This window comes from Clytia hemisphaerica, unplaced genomic scaffold, assembly GCF_902728285.1.
Source record: "Clytia hemisphaerica strain Z4C2 unplaced genomic scaffold, Clytia hemisphaerica genome assembly, whole genome shotgun sequence".
NCBI classification, from domain to species: Eukaryota; Metazoa; Cnidaria; class Hydrozoa; order Leptothecata; family Clytiidae; genus Clytia; species Clytia hemisphaerica.
The window spans coordinates 279,901-291,221 of record NW_027104054.1 but is presented as its reverse complement, the minus strand read 5'-3'; the positions used below and the strand labels follow the sequence as shown (position 1 = coordinate 291,221).

Below are 11,321 nucleotides of genomic sequence, written 5' to 3'. Positions count from 1 at the left end.
ATTAATTGAACTGCCGGCACACGATCCATATGATCTCAGAAACGTTCTACAATGATTTTCCTGACGAGCGAATCGGTCACCGGGAGAACTGAATTTTCAAAATGGCAGACAAGTAGTGAAAAATAAAGATGGTGGAAAAGCGCGAAAAAAATTTTTCATGTGTTTATTTGAAATTGATGCAATTGTTTCAAAACACTGAAAACTTCGAAGAAGTAAGGCAACTAATCGTTACTTGGAATGGATCTGCGATCTCAGATAGCACAATCAACGTAAGAGGCTGCAAATTTGAAACTAAAGAAGTCACTGAAGTACTGAAAGATCCAGTTTATTTGAAAAATATTTCTGATAAACTTTTCACTCAAATAGAATATAACCCCGAACATTTTCCTGGAGCTGAAGAATTTGAGAGATTTATTTCAAGCGGAGATAAAAGTCAAAGTTTTATTGTTCAAACAAACCTGTTTGATGGAAAGCAGAAGATAGACAGGTAAGGCAGTTAGGAACATTTGGCGAGTTCCTGTACGCGGCCGCAATCAAAAAAATCATAACAACACTCATTAAAATAAGGCGTTCGTGTCTTTTCTCACTTTTTTTAGCCTAGACGATGTAGCAAACAAAGTAAGTATAAGCACACTGTGCTTTTAATTGGCTGAAATTTTTTTTCGCGTCGGAAAAACTTTTTCAAACTTTCAGCAATGATTGACCAAACTATTATAATGAAAATTATCCAGCGCATTTTTTATCTTCTTACCTTCTTCATTTTCAATGAAGCACTCAAGGTTTACTGAAGTTAAGCACATAAGATATTCTTATAATTATTGATATTCACTGAAACACCGTTCTTTGTGCGCTGAGGTGGAGTGCGTGACGTAACTCGCGCGGCAACTAACTCGCCTTCTGTTGGAAGATCATATTGGGCGTTTTGACGTTACCACCCATTGAAGCAGCGGGCGCCTCTGTCTTTCCGCAACTCTTTCCACCATTTTAGATGGTCTTAACAATAGATCCAAAAGGGCGCCATAATCTTGGAAGATGATTTGTTTTGGTCTCCAGCTTTGGGAAGTAGCAATGTTTTTGGTTGTTTTCGATGGGAAATGGTAAGAAACTTAAGTTTACAAGTGTCATTTAGTTTTTGCTGGTTTATAGAATGGCAGGATCCTGGATGGTTTCCCTAACTGTAAGGGGTCACTCACAATCTGCTCACACAAAAGGCCAAAATATTTCTTAGCCCCCCCAAAAAATAAGGGGGGCTGATGCTATGATTGTCGCAAAGATTTTTTCCTTTTGATGTGTGAAAGCCTACCTGCAGTGAAGTCAAGTTTGAAGATATTCTTTATCAGTTACATCAATATGCCTTCTTACCTGTCTTTATAAATATAAATAAAAGTAATCACGGAAAAGGACGCGAAAAAAAAGACATAAGTGTGAGAACAGAGTAATCAAACTCGTTAGAAAAAGTACCATTAGAAGTCATAAAAAATCAACCTGAATAAATGCAATCGAAATTCCAGAGAACTTCATAATTCCCCAAACAACATTACATTACTATCTCAAACTCCCATCACATAAATTTTACAATTACGTCAGAGTAGACTACACTCGCCACCGAAGAGGTTTATTTGGAAAGGGTAATTATATTTTATTGTTCGCTTCTTTTTTAAAGATTCGCCAGGTTCGAAAAGTATGAATTTCTTTTTACATATTTTACCTACCCCAAATATTTAGGAGGCTGAGTTTTAAACGAATCGTCAAGTTGAAACGAACGATAAATGTATCAAGGTCTGTTTTATTTACCCCCTGGTGACTTAACAAAAGAGACTTAACTCGATGTTACAATCCAATTATTGAAAGTTTGTCTCAGCCTTTTTATAATGAGCGAGACATATGTTCTCTGATTACGCAATTTTCATATTGACATTTTCGAGGCATTTTGATGTAACTGTTTATTAGAAAAACAGTTAAAAGCAGTCAAAACGCAATTTACCTTACCTCCTGAGTTTGTCTTTGTTTTATGCTAAAATATAACAAACCTCTGTCATGCTGTCTAATTACAAAAACCTCCAATCACTACCGTAGAGTCGTTTAATATCGACATACATCTTGCAATCTCGACATAGCTGTAGGCTGGTCTTCGAAATAAAAAATCAAACATAAACAAATACATACCAAATAAAGTTATCAATCAATCACTAAATTGTTCTCTCTCTCTATCCACGTCACAGATTGTTAATATAATATGAGAAATGTAAACTGTTATTACTTATATTTGAAAAGAACACTTTAACGAATTAGCATGCTTTCAACGAAGATGCCCAAATCACAACAACATTTTGCACGCGAGGAATTTTTTAGTAGACCTTTTTACCGTGAACCGAAAATAATTAAAAGAACCCGGTTTCCTTATGAATTTGAAAAGGGACCGGGTGTGCTAGGTACGGCGCTTAGAAGTTTAACGCGGCCTCCTAGCGCCTAGAGCGTGTGCTTGCAATAAATAAAAAGGAAATGGAAACCAGGTCGACTAAGCGCGCGAATTATTTTTATCACGTGACTTGAAGCGTAATAAAGTTGTAAAATTTTAATGATTGACACGAGATAGTTACGAGGAAGTTTGCATGCGTTTCGTGTGTTGTGTAAAACTGCTTATAATTTTGCTGTTTTTTTAATTGAAAGGATTGCAATGTTTACTGAACTTCTAGTTTGATGGATGAACTTGTTCGATAAGAATGATACCAAGAATTTCATTCAAGGTTTGTTTTGATTATTTTACATATCCGGTGTCGAGATTGCAAGACGTATGTCGAGATTAGACGACTCTACGGTACTTCTCCGCCATCATGTTTCACTTTAAATGTCGTGTTTTAAAATTCCTTAGCTACATTATATGTACGGAAAAGGTTTTCTCCAGGTTTTTTCAATCCCGGGATTAAACTACGAGGGCGGTTCCGCCCGCTTATTTTTCTTTCGGCGTTGAGCGCCCCGGGGATACTTAACAATAAAAGAGATTTTAAGATTAATGTTGAAAAGCATACTTTTTCGATACTCAACATAAAATAAGGTGGTTTTAACCCTTTCAGTCCCACGCGACCGCACTGCGGTCCCTTTGGACCCTTCGTTTTTTCCCAGAGGACTGCATAGCGGTCCCTGATTTATTTTTCAAATTGTGATGTTTTGGCGGGAAATAAAGAGATGTCTTTAAACAGCTTTCAAAGAAGATAAGATAGCGCGTCGTGTGCAAAAGACCGCGTGAAAAAAGCTTGTTCGAGTAAGAAGTTTTGTTTACAAAAGTATTTACAAAAATTTTTGCAAGCAAAATCTGTAAGGCCGAAAATGGGATTTTTACAACTTATATCAATCATTATGATTTTTCTATAAGGGCTAATCAAACAATTCTTTTTTCAGTTGATAGATAATATTGTGCTAAACATTTATCAGAGGAATGAATGGGTTTAAATAATTTTTTCATAAAAAAAATTACCATTGAATGGCAAAAAATTGCTGTTTTCGAATTTTTTTTTGCCTTTCTCTGGTCACGTGACACGCTGATGACGTCATTCTGCAAATTTTTTTCTATCAAAATGATCCTCATACTATAAGTGAAAAAGGGTGAAAACTTGAGAGGGCTAGGTTTAGTGATTCCAGAGATATTGAAGCATGAGTAAATGCATTCAAAAACTCATTTTACGGCTCTGGGAAAGTAGCTGTGAAAACTCTGGGACTGAAAGGGTTAAACAAATCTTTGACAAATTGGCGTTTCTTTCTGTTCTAATATATGCAAATCACGTCGAAAAAAGAATATATTTCCACCTTGACTTTCACTTTCGCTTTCGTGTTACGCGATTCCAATTGGATGAATACTAAGTCTTTAGGGCGGCAATCACAAATATCTTCGTTTCGCGTCGCCCGACTGACTCTCGAAAATTGAGTAGAATTGAGTCGGTGAGTCGGTAAATTTGTCGGACTTTTTCTGTCAATGAATGAATGACCTTCCTTCGTTCAAAAATTTTATTATTGCCAATTTTTTGCGAGCGATTTCTAGCACATTCGCAGCATTTTGACTTTGTTTATCATATTACATGCGCCATTTTGGGGTCGGAGGTCACAGTGTTCAAAGGTCATAATTTTAAACCACCCATTACACACGGTTGTTTTGGCTGCTGGCTGGCTGGCAGTTTCCTCCAAGAATACACTCAAAAAATGGATGGAAAAATGGAAACCCGAAATATCTCAGGCAAATTAAGGCCTGTCCAGATTTTTCAAATTTACCTCAATTTTTTATCACCGTTTCTACTTGTCATATCATATCACTTCATACATCGAAAGAAGCGTATTGGAGTGTAGATCACTGGAATGGCTGTGCCATAATTAATTTTTTCACCCAAAAAAAGATATTAGGCAAAAACCAAAAAATGCTGACGTCAGCAAAACTTGTTTTTTGAATAACTCCAGTTTGGCTTATGATGGTTAAAACATGAAATTTGGACCAAAGTTGCACACCATTAAAAGAACCATTTTGAACAAAAAAATTTTTGAAATTTTGCTGACGTCAGCACTTTATTGCAAAATTTCATATTTTGCTGATTTCTGCTGATGTCAGCAAAATTTTGAAAAATAAATTATGCAAAAATGTTCCCTATTAATAATATGCAACTTTTGTTTCATGTTCATACCATCCCCATATACCATAAGCCAAACTGGAGTTATTCAAAAAACAAGTTTTGCTGACGTCAGTATTTTTTGATTTTTGCCTGATATCTTTTTTTGGGTGAAAAAATTAATTATGGCAATACGCTTCTTTCGACGTATGAAGTGATATGCTATGACAAGTGGAAACAGTGATAAAAAATTATGGTAAATTTGGACATGCCTTAATTTGCCTGAGATTTTACGACCGACCGACCGACCGACTCACTTTTTAGACCCTACGAGGACGCGAAATGAAGATATTTGTGATTGCCGCCAGCTTCGGGATTCTGATTGGATCATTTCCCGCGTCACGGTTGAATTTTGATTGGTTGAAAGTTTTTGAGCGTGAATTCTGATTGGATGAATACCTGAAAAGTAAACAATAGTATGTTAGTATTTTGCTTATCAAACCCTAAAGATTTCCAGGGGGTTTTATTTATTTTGCATGACGATAATTAAGCCTACAAAACACCGAGAAAAAAACCCAACATAGAACAGGTGTATTTTGTAATGTAGAATATGATAGCGTGAATCTTTTTGAAATTCTATGTCAGGATTTTTTATCAATGCCCCGTAACTATGCCCGGTGTACCCGTTGCTAAGACCTTATGTTAAAAACGAAAGCGATTACGGCAAAAAGTAGCGATTTTTGTAATACCTCAAATATTGATACTTGACTGTACAGTACTGACCTGGTGAGAGTAGCGTATTCACATTATTTGCTATCTATAATTTGCAGCTATTAATTGACTTTGGACGTTCAGATGAATGGTGGCCGAATTACTGTCCCATGTTTATTTTGTCAGATAACAGATAGTCTGATTGCTGACAAATTGACACAACCCATTGGCAAAAAATCTAGGTAATATTTGGCATAGAATGAAAAATCTATGTTTTTGGATTTGAAAAAAAAACGTCAACAACCTTTAACACAACTCTCGACATGGCCCGAGAATTCTTGGGCCAAAACTTTTATTGGAATTCGCGTAAAGCCCGAGTATGGCCCGAGCTGGCCCGAGAATTCGGCCGTGGGGCCACACGCGGGGCACGCATGGGCCACACTTGGGCCATACTCAGGCCAATTTTTGAAAACATGATTTAAACAGGCGTGTAATTTCAGGACTGAATTTTTTAACATTTTCTTTGAGAAAAACTTGGTTTCTCTCAATTATATTAAATATATGAATGTGGTAAATTCATATAAATATTAAATGTCTTATTTGGTATGAAAACATAGTTATATATAAATATACTTAGGGTGGAAATATTTGCTAGTAAACTGGTCCTGGTTTTAAACTGAAGCGTGTCCACGGGAAGCTTGTAAGGTTTTTTTGCGGTTTGTGTAAACCGCAGGTTACAGGTCGCAGGTTACAGGTTACAGGTCACAGGTTACAGGTCACTGGTTACAGGTCAACAAAGTGCAGACCGGAAAAAAAGATAATAAGATCATAACATATACATAACATAACATCAATACATAACGCATTAAATTACAAAAAAGTAATACATTTTATTTAGATATTATAAAATGACAATTGAATAGAATAACAACCTAGTGACACTTACTTACAAAAATAATGACAAAATCATAAAATATGATGCCTAACAAGACAAAAGCACGAAAAATATTTATCATGCAAAATGTGATGTGGATGGTGTGAATGGATAAAAAATGGCACCAAACAGAAGCTTGCAAGGTCCCTACGAGAGTGGTTTTAGAAGGATGAAACTAATTAATAATTCAATTGTTATTTTAATGACTTAATGACAATTTTTGACAAAAATATTAACAGAATCATAAAATCTGATGCAAGAAAAGACAAAAACAAGAAAAATATTTATAATACAGAATGTGATGTTGATAGTGTGAATGGATATAAAACAGCACCAATCAGAAGCTTGTGAGATCCCTAAGAGAGTGGTTTTAGAAGGATGAAACTAATTAATAATTCAATTGTTATTTTAATGACTTAATGACAATTTCTGACAAAAATATTGACAGAATCACAAAATATCATGTCTTACAAGAGAAAAAGACCAAAAATATTTAGCATACCGAATGTGATGATAACAATATGGCTGGATATAAAATTACACCAATCAGAAGCTCGTGAGTTCTCTGAGAAGGTAGTTTTAGAGCGATGTGTTTTATTATATGTAACCATCATATAACATTACAAACATTACAATGTGTAATATACCTGTTATACTATGGTTTCAAATATTTTCTGGTCTGCGTTATACACAGCGCAAACTGCGAAAGATCGATAAAAGCACATGGTTAAATTTTGATGTCTGAAATGGTTTTATATGGATGAAATTGCTTGAGAATTATGTTTTTGATAATTTTTTGTGTTTTCCAAACATTTTCCTCTCCAATGACATTGATTAGAGTCAACCTGTCATACTGACCTGTAACCTGTAACCTGTAACCTGTGCAGACCTGTGACCTGTAACCTGCGGTTTACACAAACCGGTTTTTTTGAGCGATATAAAAAAAATAGACAAATCTTATTTTGTACTATTTTGTTTGACTGGACATGCTGAATCAATTTAAATATGGAATCTTCTGACGCAGACACAAAGGTATAGTTTGATCAGTTTACATTTTGAGTCTTGCCACCTATTTTTATCTTGCATGTTTCATATTTGCCTTAAAAATTTATTCAATTTGCCAAAAAAAGTATGAGGAAACTCCTTTGTTTTGATTAAAAACGTGTCAGAAATTCACACACATTTTCCCAATTTGCTTCGAAAAAAAGTTTTTTCCTCCAGGAAATTCAATGTTGCTGACAAGTGGACAAATTCAGGGCTTTCTATTTGTCAACAACTTTCTTACACTTTGTAGAAAAATTTCTAGTCAGCTGAAAATTTTGAAAGTGGAGTAAGGATCAAAAATAAAATTTTGATACTATATGAGGCAAAGAAGGATTTTTCGGAAGCTAATATATTCTTTGGGACTGTTTGGGAAGTATGTTGTTATGTTTATGTGATAATGAGGTATATAACTTAGTTTTTTCTGCAATAGAGAGGACCCCCTTTAATAATTGATCATCATTTGTAATTTCTATTTCTAGGTGGGCATGTAATCACTAGCCGTCCCAAAACAAGGTTAAAAACTTTGGGACTTTTGAATTTTGTGGTTGGGCCTACAAGTGAAGGCCCACACATGCAAGATTGAACAGGCCTGTCCTGGCTTATCCTTCCTTCTGAATTGAAATTGAGTTTTTTTCTTCCAAACTTTCAGGGTAAAAAGCGTTGTGGAAGGCGTACTGATGCTGAAAGGTTAGAAGAATATCTTGCGTGTAAAAAAAATCATAACAAAATCACAAACTATTTCAAACCTCATTTCAAACTTAATTCTTCAAAGTCATTTTTCTGATCAATCTGTTATCAAGCGTGATACAGTGACCAAACAAAATTTCATATTGCGACCCCAGACCAGGCATTGTTTGATAAGAAAGTTGAGGTTGAAATAACACTACAAAAATCGAAACGTATCATTTTACAGCATGAAAAAACTATAGCTGGCCAAAACCATTGAACATAATCGCCTTGAATGTGATCGTGATTTGAAAGATTTGGCCGTGATGCGTGATTTGGACTTTTTTGAAAGGGATTCGTGATCACCCAATCTTTTTGCTCATTTTCGTGATCGTGATTGAAAGAAAAAAAATTGCGTGCTAGCGTGATCAGACTTACCCTTTTTTTGTGGGTCATTACATATAACCTTGAGTTGGAGCCGAGTATCGAGTATTGAAATTCATCGTATCACCAAATCAAATTCTACCCGAAATACTCATTTCATTATTTTACATCCTGTGCGAAATTAAAATTAAATCTCGGTTCTAGATACCGTATTTCCTCTTTTTAGCGCCGCCCTCTAATGAGCGCCGCCCCTAAAACCTCAAAAATTTTGAGAGCGCCGCCCTCTAAAGAGCGCCGCACCTCTGAAGGGGGCGCTTTTTAGAAAAAAGATAAAGAAAACAGAATTCTATAGTTTTCTTGTTAATAAACTCTTCCACATCTAATTCTAAAATAAGAATGTTCTTTAGTGGAAGATAATGTCTAAAAATCAAAAGGACAGTTGTCAATTCCGTGGCATGGGTTGTTTCTTGATTTCTTGAGTCTTTAAAAGGTAGGAAATAAAAAACTTGAAAAGAGCGCCGCCGTCTAAAGAGCGCCGCACCTAAAATTACAAAAATTTTAAGGAAATACGGTACCTAACTTAGGAGTTTACTAGGCTGCTGGCACCCATTACAGTAACGGATTCGATTTGAACTATTTGATAACGATTAGAATCTAGATCAAAACATTCGAAAGAGAATTCGTCGCTGTAATGTCTTCAATTTTTCTCAATCGAATGCGAGAAGACAGGATACCGTATCGCACCTCAACGTCTTTTGACCAATTAAATCGCTAGAATCTTACTGACGCGCTGTCTTAATTTTTCATCTTTAATCTGCTCTCCCGCAATCGATTGAACTCATCGTTAATCTATAAGAGAAAAGATTTATAGGATTCAGTACTTCGCCCCTACTCCGTACTTAGATTAGACTCAATGGACCCAGCCAGACAGGCTTAAAAGCGTTATGAAAAAGGAGGCCCGAACATGGCCCGAATGACTCGGGTCATCAAGAATTGATAGGGTCTCTCGGCCCGAACATGGCCCGAAGAGGCCCGAGAATTCTCTAGCCATGTTGAGGGTCGTCTTTAACCCATCCACCCACTAATGTCAATTGACATTTTTTCTGACCTAAAATCGATTTTGTTTAAAGAGCCTGGGGGCTAAAATTACCAAAATATTTGGGGGGACCTAGATTGTTGTTGGGGGGGGGGCTAGATGATCTGACTGAGACTCCGGGGGCTGTTCAACTAATTTCAAAAGATCTCTTATCTTACTATTAAAATCAAACATAAAAAGCAAAAGATTTGTAAACATATATAAATATTAATACAAGTAAAATTGAGTTTTCATTTATTAGTACTGTACTCGCATATATTTTTATTGACTTCTCTGCAGGGGTGGGAGAACAATGTTTTTGTTTTTCCCCAAGTGTTTAAGGGGACCTAGCACCAGTGCAATTTTTTGGGGGGAGCTAAATTATTAGGGGGGCCCTTACTTTGTTGGGGGGACCTAGAAACCAGTGTGGAATCCATGCAAAAGCCATGCCAAAGATATTTTGAGGATCAAGAAGGTTACACCCGATTGAGGACATTCTCACGCCGAATATATTCGGCTTACTGTGCATGAATTCCAGAATGGCCTGGAAACCTGGCTGAAGCTATGGACAAGAAACACATAGATGCGATTGCCCGTATTCGCACAAGCGTCCGATCACAAATATGAAAAAAGTCTGTTTTTCTGCAGAAAATTGCGTGATCTGTTATTGAGACTCAGTAACTTAGACAGGTCAATCAATAGTGATGTTCCGAAGCCCTTTACTTTTTCTGCATCTTGTAATTTCTGAGATCTTTTTGAGTGTTTTTGATGAAATATAAATATAAAAGTAAAAGTATAAAAGTATACATATTTTTGGTATATATATAATTATATACCCTTTTACTATCACATGATATGAACTGATTAAATAAAGAAGGTATTTTGTTTATTACAGTAAGGATTTGTGAGAGTTATCTATAAAGAATTTATGCTGTAAAATGTTCTTGTTTTAGCAAAAGTTGCCACTCAAGTGTTGAGAAACTTCTCTGTGAAAGCCTTGTGAACTTTTTGAAGAAAGATCGTTTGGTTGATGTGTTTTGGCAACAATGCATGGTGAAACCTACTCAAGTCTTGAATCAACGTCATGTTTATGCACCATCTGTTCAAACTACATGGGATCACTTGGAAAGATTAATTGTAACCCTCCCTGATTTGATATCTAACCGTTTAAAACTTGCCACAAGGTGACTAAATTTTTCAAAAATCAATATTTTTTGTAATTTTTAATATTAAGGGTTTTTTTCTCATTGAGATTATATAACTTAGAGGTGTAATCATCGTCAATATGTCGGATCTTTTTAAGATTAAATTGAAACTATAGATTGATGCCAAATTTATTTCTTCTGTTTCTAGCTCATGTTTTGTACCCAAAAATTACACTCAGATTATTTCACGGGCCTTCTTGGAAACTCTACGTAGGATACAAAATGCTTTACAAAGTAAGTTATGTTAAGCATCATAACAATTAATCATCAAAACAAATATTGCATTAATAAAGTGAAAATTGTCTTTCTAATTACAATGCTTTTTCTCTAACTTTCTGAGATATAACTATTTGATGAACCCTTTACCTGTCGCCAAAGTTTTTTTGAAACAGATTGGAAAGGGAATTAAGCCCCTCTTTAGTCCAACCAGATGGTGTTATGACTTTTAGTAAACAGATATAAATTATACTTTAAACATCTCAGCGGATTTTCCGTCTCAAATTTCTGCATAATTCACCAGGTTTTGAGAATAAGTGCTAATTTGCTTTGTTTAATGCTTACTTTGACCACTGAAAAACTTTTACCATTCTAATCATCGAATTTTCATTAACTAAACAAATGTGTAATTTTTCATTTAGACTCACAGGACTGTTCGTTACATTTTCTCAGTCAACTTGTTGGCAAATTTTGTATGAGAGGCTATGCAGGTT

At 35.4% G+C, this 11,321-nt stretch overlaps 1 protein-coding gene across 2 annotated transcripts in view; it reads left to right on the top strand.

The window, feature by feature from the left end:
- The first annotated feature begins 55 nt into the window (after positions 1–55).
- Positions 56–11,321, top strand: part of LOC136811992 (telomere length regulation protein TEL2 homolog) — a 62,341-nt gene continuing 51,075 nt past the window's right edge. The window contains exons 1-4 of one of the 2 annotated variants that reach the window (XM_067068596.1): positions 56–487; positions 10,360–10,590; positions 10,760–10,845; positions 11,250–11,318. In XM_067068596.1, the coding sequence (XP_066924697.1) occupies positions 129–487; positions 10,360–10,590; positions 10,760–10,845; positions 11,250–11,318 (745 nt within the window). In that variant the 5' untranslated portion in view covers positions 56–128. The remainder of the gene's footprint in view (positions 488–10,359; positions 10,591–10,759; positions 10,846–11,249; positions 11,319–11,321) is intronic. The other variant, XM_067068597.1, reaches the window with a different exon arrangement.